The sequence below is a fragment of the Pelodiscus sinensis genome, chromosome 1, assembly GCF_052426305.1.
Source record: "Pelodiscus sinensis isolate ZL-2025 chromosome 1, ASM5242630v1, whole genome shotgun sequence".
Taxonomy (NCBI): Eukaryota; Metazoa; Chordata; order Testudines; family Trionychidae; genus Pelodiscus; species Pelodiscus sinensis.
Window position 1 is genome coordinate 230,208,313 of NC_143052.1, and position 17,796 is coordinate 230,226,108.

The following is a 17,796-nucleotide window of genomic DNA, read 5'->3' on the forward strand; positions in this document are numbered from 1 at the left end:
CACTCCCAATTTCATTCTGTGCTTCTCCAACCTCCTTGCATAAATCCTCCTTTACATTATAATTTGAGAGGGTACCAATCATTCTACTTTGTGTTAGACATCTTTCCTTGGTAGTGGGTCTTATTTGGGCTGGCAGAGTAATTTGTCTTCCTGTCAAGTTTCTATGTATTGTAGGAGCAGTACACCATTTTACTCTGTAAAAGATGAAGACCAATTCCTAACTGAAATGGAAATCCTTTGCAGCACATGGCTTCGCTGAAATGCAGCTGGCTCTTGGTGCAAATTGTCTGGATGATTGGTTGCTAAATTTTGCAGTGCACTGAACCTTCCTCTTTCCCTATGATGCCAGTTGGCAGAATGATAGCAATGACGCTTCCATGCTTTCTCCTGCAGAGAAATACTGTGTACATAGATGTATGTGTTTCAGTTCAGTAATTTGCAAACTATTCTGAAATAGATATGTTCGCATTAGTATCTCTGTGGGATGCTGCCAAAGTGCAGTGGTTTATTTTCTCTGTTACAATTATATGGCTTTCAGCACAATTCTAAATTAGGAATGTAAGTGACTAATTGAGTAGTCAGCTACCTGATAAGCCTAGGGTAGTCAAGTCACTACTTCACTAGTTGTTTCTGCCTCGATAGAGGCAGCAAGGGGGGGGGGAGAGCAGGAGCCTGTGCTGGGGGGTGAGCTAGCTTAAAAGCCGGTTTCCCCTAGCACCGTTTCTGCAGGGGAGGCAGAGGTGCAGCGATAGACCAGTGCGAGCCAGGACTCAGTTGTCCCAGCTCACGCCTGGACCCCTGCTGCGCCTCTACTTTTTAAATAGAGCTGCCCAGATCTTACTACATTTAAAAGGCAGAGCCACAGCAAGGTTATAGCTCCTGAGGTCAGGAGGTAACCCCACTGCAGCTCTGCAGTTTCCCCCTCCCCCTTATTGACTAATTGATTAGACGATGGAAATTCCATCAGCTACCTGATTAGCTGATTAAGCACAATTTAACATTCTAAATGATTCCCATGATAAAAAAGTATATAGAAAGAAATAGGAATAATTTCAATTTTTTTTAATTTTCCTATTCAGATAAATTGAAATGAGGGTCTTCAATTCTGACTTTGAGCATCCCAAGTTTAGGAACCGCAATACCCAGTTGCTAACTACAAAATGTGTGTATCCCAAAGTTCCCTTCCTTGTGTTGTGCACTGGTTGATGCTTGAACCTAGAAACTCAGAGCTTCTGTTGGATTCATGACGTACCAAATATTTTGTCTTTCAGGACTCATTGTTGGTGTGATCTTGAGATATGGTAGTCCCTCCTCCAGTGGCCATGACAAGCCATTCAGCTGCTCGCAGGAGGATAGACCTTTTACAACACTGTTGGTCAATGTCAGTGGAAAATTTTTTGAGTATACCCTTAAAGGAGAAATAAGCCCTGGAAAAATACATAATGTGGAACAGAATGACATGTTGCGAAAGGTAAGGATAATTGAGTTTTTGTGACTAGATATCGACCTGTTTTGCAAAAGACTACCACATAAGTGTCCTTTCCTGTTTCATGCTACTCTTTTTTTAAACCCATGCTTCCCTTCTTCCCCTCCAAACTGAGTACATGGTAAGATAAGTATTGTATTTCCAGATATAATAGAACTAAATGATTTAAACTCATTCATAGGGGTACGTCTAAACTACATGGCTGCGTCGACGGAGCCATGTAGATTTGTTGTTTTGGCAAAGGCAAATGAAGCCGCGATATAAATGATCGCGGCTTCATTTAAATTTACATGGCTGCCGCGCTGAGCCGACAAACAGCTGATCAGCTGTTTGTCCGCTCAGCGTGCTAGTCTGGACGCTCCCCTGCCGACATCAAAGCCCTTTGTTGGCAGCCCCGGTAAACCTCATCCCACGAGGAATAACGGGGCTGCCGACAAAGGGCTTTGATGTAGGCAGGGGAGCGTCCAGACTAGCGCGCTGAGCGGACAAACAGCTGATCAGCTGTTTGTCGGCTCAACACGGCAGCCATGTAAATTTAAATGAAATTTAAATTTACATGGCTGCCGCGTTGAGCCGACAAACAGCTGATTTAAATTTAAATTTAAATGATCATTTATATCGCGGCTTCATTTGCTTTTGCCTATGTGTCTAATCTACATGCCTCTGATGACAGAGGCATGTAGTCTAGACACAGCCTAAGTGTCCTATGCATAGCATTGTCATTTACAAAATTATAGTTATATCTTCTTTGTATCATAGTGTTCTCATGTCCTTTCATAACAGTTCATAATTAATGTATGCTCAGTGCAGGGAGTTATCTACACGTAACATCTTTGACTTTTCTTCCATTTTTTTTTAAGTCAGTTACGTTTCATTTCTCCTCCCTTCCATCAAATGTGAAATACCTAAAACTGGGAGTTTACATGTGAACCTTAAATTAGACAATAGTTTGCTAGTAGCACTGACTATTGACTTTTTTCAAAAGCTGGTGTATGCATTTGTGAAGGGGCTCACCCTCTGATGAGCGCTGCTTTGTGGCCGAGGGCGAGTCTGCATTCCTCTGCCTGGCTGTTCTCAGGTGTCCCAAAATTCTGTCTTGTCAGTAGCCTGGGACCAGGCTTCTTCCTACCCCTATTGTGGCTACTGCGGGGGTTGGAGGGCAGATCCAGGCCCACCCACTCGTCAGGGTCCCAGTTGAGGAAACCTATAAGTAGCAGTTGCCTGCTGCATATCAATCGAGTCTGTTTCTGTCACGTTCCCTGGACCAGCTAGCTCCCCAGGAAGCTGCTCTGTTCTGCCCTTTTGCACTGAGGAGCTTTGCAGCCAAGGTCTCCCTGGGACCCTGTTCAGGGTTCTGCAAGGTGTTGCTGTCGTTACTGGCTAGTCTTCAGCCTCTGGACATGGGTTCTGCAAAGGTCTGAAGTCCAGCTCCCCTTCGGAGCTGTCCCATGTGCTGTTGTTACCAAGTCAGCCCTTAGGCTTAGGTCTTCCTGGGTCACGCTCCAGCAAGGAACTGCCATGCCCTGGCGTAGCAGCTTCTTTTATATCCACTTGCTGGGCCGTGATTGGCTGCCAGAAAAGCAGCCACCCTAGTCTACTTGGAGGACCTCTTTTCTCCTCTTTTCCCTGGGGCAGGTTGCAGCAAGGCCTCCAGCAAGGGTATTGGGGCCAGGCCACCCTGTGTCACGGTCATTTTAAATGCTTTTGCTGCCTTAAACAGTTTGCCTTGGCTTTCATTGGGACTGAACACTTAACAATTTCCCCTGAAGTTTTTAGGAGTTATAAAAGACCAGAATTTCTGAAATCTGGCAGTGTGTGCATGCACACCTATAGTTTGAGTGACTTACACTTATGGTAACTATATGCAAAAGATGTACAGTAATTCCTCACTTAACACATGCCCTCTTCACATCTTTTGTGATAGCATGATTTTTTTTTTTTTTTTAGGGAACATTTTTCAAACATGACCCCATTCCCGCAATAACATGATTTCCCCTAGGGCCGGCCAGTGGCCAGCAGCTGCGTAAGGCTTCCCCTGCTTCCCTGCAAAGTGGCGGAGGTTTGCCGCTCACAGCGCCATTCCCTGGTGACCCCCTCTGGCCAGATGCAAGGCATCTGGCCAGAGGGGGTCACCGGGGAACTGCTCAGCGAGCAGCAAACCTCCACCACTTTGTAAGGAGGCAGAGGAAGCCCCGCACAGCTGCCGGTGACTGGCCAGCTGGGGAAACCCAGCCACCAGCTGCAAGCCCCCTCCCCTGTCCTTCCCTTCCCTGCTCCAGAGCCAAACACCTCCCCTCCCTGTTATAACCCAGTCCCCTTTTTCCCCCAACCTTATGTTGCAGTCCCAGCTGCTAACAAGTGCGGGCAGGAGCTGCGAGCACACGTGCGCTTGAAATGCAACCCCCACCTTTTCAATTATTTTCAATGGGAAAAGTGACCCCGCATAACACGTTTTCACTTAGCACGAACATTTTCGGAAATGTATCTACATGTTAAATGAGGTATTACTGTATTTTTAAAAAGTGTGACTGATGTTTGGCTCTACAAATAAGAACTAGAAATCTGCATAAACATTGTGGTTGATACCATGATAAGGGGCCTTATGCAACTCCTTTTGAATCTACATTTCTGTATTTCTCGTGCATTGCCAATTGGGACTGTTAGAAGAACCTGGTATATTGTTATGCCAAAGTTCTTCAAATACAGTGATTTCTGTTAAAAATTTCCTTTTCTTTATCTTTGCACACATACAATATTACGTCATGAGTAGTATACAAATACCTAGCAAATTGTTTTGTTAGCATTAACTACTTCCAAATGTAAAATTTATAAGTATTTTATTGACAACTGCTGTCTGTTGTTTTTGTTTTTAAACGGGCTTTTATATTTTGTTAAAGGTAACATTTGACCCAGAAGTTTTCTTCAACATTCTGTTGCCTCCTATTATTTTCCATGCTGGGTACAGTTTGAAGAAGGTAAGCGTAAGCACTATCTGAAAATGTAACCACGACTCTTTCTGCCTAACATGTAGGCCATGGGTTCCCAAACTGGGGGGGGGGGGGAGCACGCCCCACTGGGGGGGGGCTGAAGAAATTCCAGGGGGGGGGGGCGAGGCGACCCAGCTGCCTTCCCCCATCAATTCCCTCCCCCAAGTTTTGCTGCTTTTTGGGGGGTTTTGGACCCGGTCAGTTCCTTTTTCTTTTCTCAACAAGTTTTGCTGGTATGGGGATGGGAGGTGTGAGGGATCTCAAGAATCAAAAATGGGGCGTGATACCGAAAAGTTTGGGAACCACGGATCTAGGCTGTGTCTAGACTACATCCTTCTTTTGATTGTACAGGATCGTTCGAAAAAGCCTGCCGTTTTCAACAGAGCCATGTCTACACCGCTGTTTTACTTTCAAAATGGCGCTTGTTCGAAAGAGCGCCATTACGCAATTATGCAAATGAAGCGTGGGATAAATCCCCGCTTCATTTGCAATTTCAAAGTGTCTACTTTACATTCGTCTGTCAAAAGAGGGATGTAGTCTAGACACAGCCCTAGAGCACGGTCTCCACTAGTGCTGCAGTCCTGAGCACAAATGTATCTTTTGTGGTACCTTTAGCAGAGCTAGAAAATCTTGTTCATTCTTTCTGAACAGTTGAAAGATTTTAAGAGAATGGGTATTATTTTACTAACAGGTTTATGGAATTTCCTATTTCTTACACATTGTCTTACAATGTTATTTGCCCCAGAACATTGCTATTGAATAAGCAAAATAAAAATAAACTAATAAATAGTGAATTGTTCTGGTTTTCCTCTGCATTTTGTGCATTCATTGACTTACTTTGAGAGATGGGCCCAAACCTAAACTTTGGTCTGAACACCCTCTGAATATTGAAAGGTAAAAATTCAGGACTGCACTTTGGGACTTGGAGTCATCACCTACAGTTATTTTGCTTTTAAATTTCTGGCCTTCTGTTACATTAATTACAGAAGCTTCTGTTTATAAGCTCTGCGTCAACAAGCACCATGTAAGGTTTTAAATATGATTTAGGTGGGACTTCCATTAAGTTGGTTTAAATATTACAGAAGATTTACATGGTAAGATTCAAAATATTTTTTCTTCCCAGAGTGGAAGACTATTTCCTTACTATAGGGCTGTGCTGTGCATTTAACTGAGCTTTTAATACAATTGTTTTTTCTCCTACAGAGACACTTTTTCAGGAACCTGGGGTCTATTCTGGCTTATGCTTTTTTGGGAACTGCAGTTTCTTGTTTTATTATTGGGTGAGTGACTTTTTGAGAACTCTTCTGTACTACTTTAAGTTGATAAAATAAAGATCCTATCTCCCTAAACTTTTGATTTCTCATGATTAATACAATGACTGTAAATTTTCAATTAAGGTTTTATTGGTGTGTCCTTTGGGTAAAATTCAGCATCTACAATGATGTAGAATTTGGTTGACTTCAAACAGGGTTTTGCTTTCTTTCAGAGCTGCCAGAAACAGACCATGAAGCTTGTCCAAACAACTCAGTTTTGTGGTGATCTCTACTATTTTCCAGCCACACAGTCCTAGAGATCCAAGTTTCTGTTGGTTCAGTTAATCAGTAAAGAAAACAAAACTCACAAAATACTTGATTCTACATGAAGTGGCAGAGCCGGCTTTAGGCCGATTGGAATGATTCGGTTGAATCCGGCCCCGCGCCTTAGGGGGCCCCACGCCCCTGAACCCGGAAGTGCCGGCTGCCAGGGTTGACGTTATAATTCAGAGCTGGGCTTGCTGCTCCACCACTATGTGGAGCGGGGTCTCTCCCCCAGCTCTGCCCAGAGCGGGCCTCAGCGCCCCACCGACCCTCCCGCGTGTCCTCCCTCCCAGTCTCATCCCATGCGTGGCTCTGGGCGGCTTCCCCTCACCGCCTGCTGCTGCCCATGAACGGTGTTGCAGGTGGGCAGGGCCTTGACGTGACGTGACGTCACACCCGGGATTTTCAAAGTGCCCGGGTTCGGACTGCGGGGCCTGAGTGCAGACTCCGGCCCCGCTACGCGGAATGCGGAAGGTGGGGGAGGGGCTGGGGAAGCGGCTTGTGGGGAGGTGGAGTGGAAGGAGGTTTGGGGGGCTTGTGCAGTGGGAGAGGGGGAGGGGAAGGAGAAGGGGCTTGTGGGGAGGGGAAGGAGAAGAAAGGGAAGGCACCAAGTGACAAATGGCAGGGAGCTAAGTGCACTGCAGACAATAAGGGAAAGGGCAGGAGGAGAGGCGTCAGTGGGAGGGGGGACAGGGTGATGCCAGGAGAGGAGAGGGGAAGGGCATTGGGGGCTAGAGGAGGGAGAGGGAGATGCTGGGAGAAGGCTTGAAAGAAGGGCTGGGCATGAGAAAGGTGGGGATGGAGCAAGTCGTGTGAGGGCACAGAGGGGAACGGGGCAGAGAGTGGTGAGGGGGTGGGCTTCAGAGAAAAAGGGGGCAGGGGCAGTAAGGGAAAGGGGAGGCACCAGGAGGGTGCAAGGATAAGGGAAGGTGCAGGTGCCAGAGGATTCTTGGGTGAAGCAGAAGGGCAGACACCTGCAAGGAAGGGACCAGCACCAGAGGAGAGAGGCAGGGCAGGTTTGTAGAGGGAGGTGTTGGAAGAGGGGATGAGGAGGGGTAGCTCACTTGATCAGAGTGGGCCTACTGGGGGAGTGGGCACAGGGGGGAATGAAGGGCTGGTGGACAGCCCAGACGCGCCGTGGCTATCCTGCTGCCCTCGGGCTCCGCGGCTTTGCTCTGCTCCCCGTCCCCCAGGTCTGCAGGCCAGGGGGAGGGGGAGCAGAGCAGAGCAGAGTGGTGGAACGCGCGGCCAGCTGACAGCCCAGACGCGTCTGGGCTGTCAGCTGGCTGCGCGTTCCGCCGCTTTGCTTCCTCTCCCTGGCCTGCTGGAGACCAGGGAGAGGAAGTGCCCCGTTCGTAACTGCGGATCCGACATAAGTCGGATCCGCGTAACTCGGGGACTGCCTGTATATGCAAATAGCTTCTTTCACGCTGACGGACATGAATACAAAGATTAAGGAAATACTACACAACATGCAGGCCCCATTTAAGTCAGTTCTGCTGATATTAATAAAATGAAGTATTAACCCGATTTCAACCCATATGACAGCACTTTTAATGAGCCATGTCAGTCCAGGAATTTAACTACTAAAATGCATATCAACAGACGACCATTATATTGACTCGCCATTGTAGAGCGAGTTTCCAGTGGAGGTCATGTTCAAAGGATGTACCACTGTAGCATTATAAATGCAGATAACCACCTCTCTCCTCCCCAGTGTGGCAAGGCCTACCTGAGCACTGATGACAGTATTTTCTCTTTCCTAGGCATTTCAGAGCCTTACCCAATAGACACCACTTTCCTGGGTTTGATTAACATGGGTTTATTGTCTTTTACTGCAGGAATCTCATGTATGGTGTTGTGAAACTAATGAAGTTGGTGGGGCAACTCTCTGATAAATTTTACTATACAGACTGTCTCTTGTTTGGAGCGGTCATATCTGCTACTGATCCAGGTACTGCAGTTACTTAAACTATTCCATTGATAATCGCATGAGGGTTCTAATATTTTTCTTTTTGTTTACATTACAATAAAAAGTCTGTTTATCTGTCTGATATACATATTGGGCATTAGGGAAGTTGGTATCCAAGGACAATCTTCACCAGATCTTGTGATACAAGACATTTAGAAATTGAATGTACTGGTTTGCTCTGCTCCTACGTGTTTTCCTTAATAGAGATTTCTTTTCATGAACATAGCCATTAAATGAATGTAACCTTTTTCGTTTTCTGGAAAGCCTGACTAACCCTTTATAGATTGAAATATAGTATTACTTTTTATAAAATTGTCAGTTGTAATATATTTTAGTACTGCATGTGAAGCATAAGGACACTTTGGGTGTGTCTACATTGCGCCTGGAGCTTGAAATAAGTTACGCAGTTTGAACTACACAAATTGCATAGCTTATTTGGAGTTAATTTACGTAGCATTTATTTCAAAATAAATCACTATTCTGAAACAACCCCTAACTCCTTGTGGAATGAGGTTTACAGGGAAATCAGAATAGCAAGCCCATTACATTGCAAAATAACAGGTGCACTCAAAAGACACGGAATAGCAATTTCAGGATACCTCGGTATCCCAAAATAGTGCTGCAGTGTAGACATAGCCTTTTATAGCCTTCTGTTAATTTTTTTAAAATGGTGTTTTCAAATTTCAAAGTGCTACAGAACAATAAAGTTGTCTAAGCTTGGAAACCAGTGTCTCTGGAGAGCTGGTGTGTATGTGCATTTCTATTCATTTGATGCACAATACTTTAAAATACACATTTTTACATGTTCAGTATCTGTTCCGTGAAAAGGGAAGTGGCAACCAGAAGTTGATATGGACTGTAACCTGATGTTAGTTGGAATCAGTTCCTGTGTTTTTATATAGAAACTCACATGTGATGAGTGAAAGTAAGATACGCATAGGGATGAGTCTCCAGGATCATCTTCCTCAATGTCAGATCAAAGTTTGTTGTTTGAAGAGATTGTTTTGAATAATTACTAGTCATGTCTTGTCCTTCTTAACATCTGTTTGTAAATATGTGTACCTTTTGGGCAAGATACTTATGAATGATTTTTAAAGGACTGAAATACTAAAGACTTATGTGAAAAGACTGCAAAAGCCTTCTTTTGTAGCTACCAGTCCACAACTTTTTTTCTGGCTATTTGATTGTGGAAGCTGAATGTATTGTTTTAAAAAATAGTAGGGCTTTGGCAGAGAGGAACTGTTGTCTGTTTATGTGTAGTGGTTTGGAGGACTTCCTAGAGAAATTTCTTGTGTGCGAGAGACAGCGAGTTGAGCCAGAGCCATTTTGAAACAGAGCTATCGTAAAACTGTCATTCCACTTCCAATTCCACAGTCTTACTATGACCATTAATTAAACATGACCAAAATCTTTCCCATATTGGTCTGAAATTGCTCCACAGTCAATGGTTTCTGATTCTTTAGGCAAATTGGAAAATGTCTGCTCCTAGCTCAGAGGCAGTCACAATAAACTAACATCAGTGTTCTTTTCTTATTGTTTATATAGTGACGGTGTTGGCAATATTTAATGAGCTGCATGCTGATGTCGATCTCTATGCCCTTCTGTTTGGAGAGAGTGTTCTAAATGATGCTGTTGCCATTGTCTTGTCTTCGTAAGTAGCTATTCAGGCTTCCACTATTTCTTGTTGTGGTATAAGAGGTAGCTATGAATCATATTATTTTTCTAAAAGCTTAATCTCCACATTTCTTGTTTTTAAACGAATGCTGCCTTGTAAACTGAATTGATAAAGATTGCTGACATTTGTATCTATGCTATAGAAATGTGTCATGAATCAGGCAAAAAACTGGCATTTAGAATCTGAATCTAGCACAACAGAACATCTCTTTGCTTAATGGTCTGGCATAAAAGGTTTTGTTGGTGTCACTAACTTCTCCCTTGTCATTTGACTCTTTTCTCCCTAGATCAATAGTTGCTTATCAACCATCGGGTGAAAATACCCATGCTTTTGATGCTGCAGCATTTTTCAAATCAGTTGGAGTTTTTCTTGGAATATTTAGTGGTTCTTTCATGATGGGAGCAGTGACAGGGGTTGTGACAGCTCTGATATCCTTTCTTGTGTGTTTAACTCCTCCAAAGGGCCGGTGTGTTAACATTGCTCACCACGCCTTGATCCTGGCGCTGGCTCCAACAGGATTCAATCTTTATTAGTCAACACACTGTTGAACACAATTTGCCCTAGTCTACATTGACTGACTATATAATTATGATTGGTATTATGTTCTCTTAGGCCTTGTCTCTGCTTGGAAGGGTTTGCTGATGTAGCTACCCCAGCAAAATAGGTGGTGATACAGCTTAGACTGGCAAAAAAAATTCTTGTTGATGTAGGTTGTGCCAGTTCCCCAGACAAAATAAGCTATGTTGACAATAGCTATAATGCTATTGATGGCACAACTGCATCTTTATTAGGACTTTTGCTAGCATACCTCTGTAGGTCAGGAGGGTAATTTTTTTTTCATAATCTTAGAATAATAGAATCATAGGACTGGAAGGGTCCTCGAGAGGTCATCGAGTCCAGCCCCCCGCCCTCAAGGCAGGACCAAGCTCCGTCTACACCGTCCCTGACAGATGTCTATCTAACCTGTTCTTAAATATCTCCAGAGAGGGAGATTCCACCACCTCCCTTGGCAATTTATTCCAATATTTGACCACCCTGACAGGAATTTTTTCCTAATGTCCAATCTAAACCTCCCCTGCTGCACTTTAATCCCATTACTCCTTGTCCTGTCCTCAGAAACCAAGAGGAACAAATTTTCTCCTTCCTCCTTGTGACACCCTTTTAGATATTTGAAAACCGCTATCATGTCCCCCCTTAATCTTCTTTTTTCCAAACTAAACAAGCCCAGTTCATGAAGCCTGGCTTCATAGGTCATGTTCTCTAAACCTTTAATCATTCTTAACTTATACAATTATGCCAGCAAAAATGTTAAATGTAGATCTAGTCTTAGATAGCCACACATCAAAGGGGATGCCTGTATAATTATCTTTAATGAGGTGCACCAGACCTTTTGAAGCCCTCTAGAGAGCCCTGCGGTCTTTCTACAGCCAGCCCCCCAAAAAAGCAGTAGAGTAGAGTCCTCCAAGGGGCCACGAGAGGCTGCCAGGGAGTATAAAGGGCAGCAGGCTAGTATAAAAATTGCTGCAGGGCCAAAGTGAGTTCATTCTTTGCTGGAGCTGGAGAAGCGTGGATGGTGTACCTGGCCTGGTAGGGGAGCAACAGGGGAGCTGCAGTGCTGGCAGAAACCTGGGGAAGCTAGAAGGAGCACCTGGCTCTGACGTAAGGGTAAAGAATGTGCTGGGGTAGTGGGCTATAGTGTCACTGGGCCGAGATCTGGAGGAGGTTGGCCAGGGTCCGCCGCCACTAGGGAATTGACCTTGACTTTGGTACACCCTAGAAGGAATCTGAGCCCTTTTAGTGGCCCAGCAGGAGAGCTAGGGTCAGAAATGCCTAGCGAGAATAAAGATTTTACCTCCTGGCTCAATACCAGGGCCAAGACCATTTAAAGACTACCACAGTAATTAAGGACCTGAGCCCATGGTGAACCACAGCAAGAGAAAGGGCAGGCACATTTTGCCATCTCACTATACCACTGTTATACTGGTATAGGCTGTATCTCCAAAAAACAACATTCTTTGGGCTGGCAACATCTGTTATCCAGCAGGATCACAGATATTCCCGGACCAGAGACCTTGGTAGCCTAAGGGCAGGAGGGCCAGCTGACTAGGCAACATGGTCGACAGCCCGGCTGGGGCAGCATGAGACCGGGGCCAGAGTCCCACAGCAGTGTGGGGCTGCAGGAGTTGTGCACAGTGGCCCCGGAGCCCCATGGCAGCCCCTGGGAGCTCGGAGCTGAGGTTGGAGCCCCACAGCCGTTCAGGACCTGAATTCTCTGGCAGCTTCCTGGAGCGTGGGGCTTGCGACGGAGCCCCACAGTAGTTCCCTGAGCACGGGGTAGGGTATCGCAGCAGTCCCCAGGAGTGTGGCGCTGAAGTTGAGTCCCGCGGCAGCCAGGAGTAGCCTGTTGAAGCACAGAGCCGGGGCCAGAGCCCCATGGCTGCCCCTGGATGCGCAGGGCTGGAGTCCAATGGCTGGAGTCCAACAGCTGGAGTCGGAGCCTCTGCTGCCTAGGGAGCCAGCAGCAGCTGAGCAAGCAGCGCAGCCAGGTTGGGGGGAGGGAGGTGAGGAAAGATGCCTGCTGGGGCAGCCTTGGGAGCCGGTGACAGGAGACCTTCCCTGGTCCGGCAAGTTCTCTTGTTTGAGACTGGTCAAGTGCCAGACCAAGGAGGTTATCTTGTTAACATCACATACCCCTAAGTGATATAGGTACACCAGTGAGACTTATGTATAGACCAGGCCTTGCCTACATATGTGCATCTTCATAATTGTTTTTAAATGGGGAAATAATTGTTATGGAGACCTAACCTTCAAAACAATCAGTTTTAACACCTGAAAGGGCATTTGATATAGAGACTCGATGGTGATGGTGGTTCACAATCACTATTGCAGTGTCTTACCACTTGCGCCATTAATAACTCTTTCAGACTCTATTGGGCTCTTGCTATGGGGCTTACATTTAATCTTTCTGCAGGAGTTGCCTCTCCGATGTTCACATAAAAATCGATTCTGTCTTTATCAGTATTGATACAATAATTCACGTGAATTGTATCCATTATTTTTTAAGCCTATACTCCAGTTTTGCTATTGGATCTGCAGTGGTGTGTTGCAGGCAGGTACAATGATCAATTGGTAAGAATCTGGATGCACTACTGGGGCATAGGGCCTAAAGCTTGACCCACAGTAAAAGGCCATGATGCTTCATCAAAAGAACAACTTAGAGCCTTTTCTTCTATATATGCTGGTGTACTCTGACACAGACACAGCCTGTCTTGCTTTCATGTGTGTTTTGCATCAGAAAACTGACATCAAAGGAGCAGAAAGTGATAAATATTTTTTTAATCACAAACCCATGATGTTTTATCTTGTGCTTCAATTTATACTCAGCTACCAAATTATATCAAAATACAGCTAAAATACATACATAGTTTGTAACATGACACATCCATTTTAGCATTCACTTTACCTGACACAGATTTTATATGATGATGAATGAGAGGTAGAGTGCCAGCCAGAGAATGGAAAGGGAAGTTCCATTAGGGAACAAGTTGTTCACAAGATAATGTCTGTTAAGAAAAAGTTTGAGACTTTGTCTCTATAACCCTCAGTTATCCTGTGAAATTTTGTACCCTTCCTTTTAAAATGAGATTCCCTTTTAAAAATCCGTTTTATCCTGTCAAAGCATAATACTGAATAATGAAGGTTTTAATTTGCTATGAAAGCACAGTAATGCACACAAGCATCATAAACTTCTGCTTTTGATTTTTCACAGTGATGACACAGCTATAGTTCTTAGAGCACTTTGCCTGCACCTCTTTGTCACGGAGGGTGAATTAAGCAAATAGGGGAAGTTTAGTCCTGTATTACCCATTTGTAATTTGGCTTTGATTGTTTCTAATGATTATGCAAATAACTTGCTTTTGCTCTTTTGATTTTTAGTAAGACATCTGGGGACTGATAGGTGGGCAGCACTTCTGCCAAACTCAACTGTCTGTGGTTTTAAAATATTCTTGTGATATTCTGCATAATGTTTCCTTGCAAGTGCAGAGTCTGCCTGCTTGGTGTGCATGTACACACAGTACAGTGCCTTCTTCACAGTATTGTGAACTTTGAGAGACAGGAAGAAAATGAAAATAAGGCAATAGCCAGAATACCAGTCCTACTCTTTGGTGTAATGTCACCATCACCAAATGGCCTTTATCCTCTGAGTTTGGCTTTGTCTAACTCCTGTTTTTCAAACAAAACTAGGGCTATGTCTAGACTAAAGGGCTTTTTTTTTTTTTTTTTTTTTTTTAAAAAGAGTGGCCTTTTTTCAAAAAAATTTCACCTCCAACTAGACTGCCGCCGTGTTCTTTCAAAATTAAATCGAAAGTCTTTTCAACAGCAGCAAACCTCATTTTATGTGAGAGAATGCCTTTTTCGGAAGAGCTCTTTAAAATAAATAAATAAAAAAAAAAGCCTTTCTTGACCACAAACAGGGCTTTTTCGAAAGAGAGCATCCAGATTGCCTGGGTGCTCTCTTTTGAAAAAAATGGATCGCTTTTTTGAAAAAGTTGTGGCTGTCTAGATGATCTCTTTCGAAAGAAGTGTGTAGTCTAGACGTACCCCAACTCTACCCAAATTATGCTGCAAGTCCCTTCCTGCTCTTTAAGAATAACCATGTAATAACTCAGAGAGGTGAGAGTCATGGGACTACGTAATGCTGACGGAATTGTAATCAAAACAAAGTGTTCTCTTTCATCTAGCCACAAGTGGTGTGCAATGGTTAATCAGGTATAGCACCACAAAATTCCATGATTTTGAGGGGAAGGCCTGCAGGAGATTTTCCAGTGATGACTGCTCATCTTGAGGCAAATGGGAGAGGCAGCGGGCATGGCTTCTGAAACTTGTGGCTCGCCAGAGAAAGGTATTGCCGTCTCTCATTAATGCGCCTCAGCCTCTCCTTCAACTACTGGAACATTGCTACTCAGCTTGCACATTGCCATTGTGTAATGGAAATAAGGATGGTGAGGAGTGGGCATTAATGAGGCAGTGACACACCCCTGTGGATGTCTGGTGCAATCGGAGGGGGAACATACTTGCATACGCTTGCTGCATCTTGCCTCTGCATTTTCTCACCTGACAGTGTCTTCCAGTGGTTTCCAGCTGTCAGGAGGAGCTATTGTGGACATGAGAAGAAGCATGCAGTAGCCAGATACGCTTCAGCAATTTTTTGCTGCTGCTGCTGCTAGCTCTTGTGTCTCATTCTGTCTCTTACAGCTCAAAGGACCCATTTTAACTTTTGATACAATCAGCTCTCCGAGGTGTCCTGAATACCTATAAGTGTTTGATGCCAGCACAGAAACTGGAAATTAACTAAAACATTAATATGAAAGAAAGTAACCACTTTTTTTCTATCTTAACTATTTTGAGGTATAGAGCAGGTGTTATTTTAAAAGTTGAATTCAACTTCCATTCTATTTCCTGTCTTTCAGTAGCTGATGAATGAATAGCACTATGTAAGACTTTTTGGTATCTGTGGTAGTAGTCCTTTCTAATTATGTCTGTCTGGTTAAATGTGAAATGTGGACGATGGCCAGGTTACTGTTGCAAAAGGAATCTTGAAATTCTTTATTTTGGGATATCTGAAATGTCAGACTTATAGATGACTTAATGTATTTAATGTTGAAATTGTCTTGGCTTTGGAATGACATTGCACACTAATGCAGACAAGGCTTTTTAGAAATATTAGGTGTAATTGTACTAACATTCAGTCAAAATCACCAGATATTTGTTGATCCCTTAACGAAGTATTTATGTGACCAAGTTTACCAAACTGCACTGCTTCCCCCTGCTGGAGACAGCTCTCTTCTTCCTGATGTCCTGGAGCACTTTCTTGTTAGCTGAAGCTTGTGGATTTACAGGTGAGATGTTTTGGAATCCAGCACAGAGAGATCAAACTTCTGTCAATCTCCTGTTTTCACTTACAATATTACATCTGTTTTAAGAGCACTTCATAAAAGATGCATGATTTTGGTGCTAAAATGTTTCACTTGCCTTACTGGTGAAAGTACACTGGAAAACAGCTTCTTGAAAATGTGGGCTCTTCTGATCAAAGTCTGTGTGTGTTAGAACTGTGCTCTAATCAAGAAATGTTTAATCTGGATTGCTAATTTAGTGCTGACTACAGTACCCACACTGATTGTCAAAGAAGCTGGCTTTCTGTTTTTAGTTACTATTTCAGACCCTAGCTCTAAAGCTTATATAATCCTACTTGAACCTCTTTGTCACCTCCTTTGTTATGTAACTTGAGATGCCTTAGCTTCCCATACAACTTAGTAATGGTTCCCAAAATCCCCAGCTGAACATAATGTGATTCAGTGTTCTGTATATCTTCTCTCTTGGATTGAAATCAAGGGTAGCACTCCTCTTCTAATGAATCTTCTCTGAAAAGAAATCCAGTTTACTGCACTGAGTTACCTAAACCAAGGTATTAAAGTGGTCTCGACTGTATGATACCAGCAGTGTGTTGAAATCATGCAGGTCATTTATGTATTATATTTTGTTGAAGGACATTTGGACAGCTCTAAAATTTGAATGTACTAGTTTTAAAGGAATGGTTGGTTACCAAAAGCATCAAATAAACTTCACTTTACTGCGAGTAATAAATCCTCAAGAACTAAAGAACAATGTGGTGCAAAGGTGGAAGGAATATTTGCTGCCAGCGGGGGGGGGTGATCTGCTAATCAGCTGGGCCTTTAAATCTCTCCTGGGTGGCGGCCCAAGTGCTCAGCTGACAGGGAACACTGATGTTTATACTTGACTTGAGATAATGAGCAGAGAACGTCATCATCCAGCTTTGTTTGTGTTTGTGAATCTGTTGGCAGGTGTGGTGGCGGTTCTCTTCTGTGGAATTACACAGGCTCATTATACGTACAACAATTTGTCAGTCGAGTCAAGGAGCCGAACGAAGCAGGTGAGACCTTGTTCTTCACTCACCAGGACTGTCCGTTTTACTATGTAATTCTTCAATTTGAATGTTTTTCTCCTCAGCTTTTTGAGGCACTGCACTTCCTGGCTGAAAACTTCATATTTTCATACATGGGTTTAGCCCTTTTTACTTTCCAGAAACACATATTCAGCCCAATTTTCATCATTGGAGCTTTTGTATCCTTTCTTGCTTTTCACCTTACAAATTATTTATTTTTGGTACCTGTAGACTTGTCAAGCCTTTTTTCTTCCCTTAGCCACTCATGTGTCTCCAAGAGATGATGATTTTTGATTTGCATTTTCCCACAATATGCTGCTGATGCAAGAATCTTTTGAAAACAACTTTAATCTTCCCTTGAAGAGCTAAGGACCTTGTGGCATGCAAGCCTCATGTCTTTCGGTATCGCCCTACCTTCAGTGGGTCCCTTATCCTGTGTTGGCTGTCAGGTGACTCCCAGTGTGCGTGGGACTTCAGCTGCTATGGTGGAGGGCTGAGACTCCCAACTCACAACTCTGCCCTCCTCAGGCAAGTGCTGTATCTCCTACTCCACTCAAGAACTTACCCCACCTCCCTACCTTCAGGGGGTCCTTTGTCCTGCATCTGGTTGCTTCCAGGATGAGAGTTCTAAAAGCTATGAATCGTTGATGTATGTTCTCAGCAACACATGTGCTGGAGACAGCTTCCCTTCCTGAAGTTATAATAACAGAACTTAAAGCTTCAAATATTCAGGGTGGACAAGGTGTTTCAGAATTCAAGGATAAAGGGGGAATACCCTATGTTATCTGCTCAAATCAGCATAGGCTAATCAAGACGCTATCTTGAATTACTTAGGCCATGTCTACACTACACAATTAAATCAACCCCTGTTAGAGTAACTTACATCCACTACAATAATTACTGCGTTTTTTCACATCCATGCTACTTTCTTTTGGAATGTGTGCACGGATTTAAAAGGCATTACAAGGGTGGAGATCCTGGGCTCTCAGCTCAGCACCAAGCTTCTAGCTGCCTCCTGTGATTCCAGCACCCAGAGCTCCCAGGTGGAGCCTCTACAGTTGCTTCATTGTCCAACCTATGTTGATCTATGCCTTGTCCCTTTTGTCAAGTTGGATTTACTAGGTGAGCACAGCAG

The 17,796-nt window shown here is 43.9% G+C and overlaps 1 protein-coding gene across 1 annotated transcript in view; it reads left to right on the forward strand.

Annotated features, from left to right (window-relative positions):
* The window catches only part of SLC9A7 (solute carrier family 9 member A7), a 126,196-nt gene that overhangs the window by 62,735 nt on the left and 45,665 nt on the right, over window positions 1–17,796 (forward strand). The window contains exons 2-10 of the mRNA XM_075916189.2: window positions 1,272–1,471; window positions 4,384–4,461; window positions 5,677–5,753; window positions 7,892–8,004; window positions 9,568–9,673; window positions 9,984–10,139; window positions 15,485–15,597; window positions 16,561–16,649; window positions 16,727–16,840. Of these exons, the coding sequence (XP_075772304.1) occupies window positions 1,272–1,471; window positions 4,384–4,461; window positions 5,677–5,753; window positions 7,892–8,004; window positions 9,568–9,673; window positions 9,984–10,139; window positions 15,485–15,597; window positions 16,561–16,649; window positions 16,727–16,840 (1,046 nt within the window). The remainder of the gene's footprint in view (window positions 1–1,271; window positions 1,472–4,383; window positions 4,462–5,676; window positions 5,754–7,891; window positions 8,005–9,567; window positions 9,674–9,983; window positions 10,140–15,484; window positions 15,598–16,560; window positions 16,650–16,726; window positions 16,841–17,796) is intronic.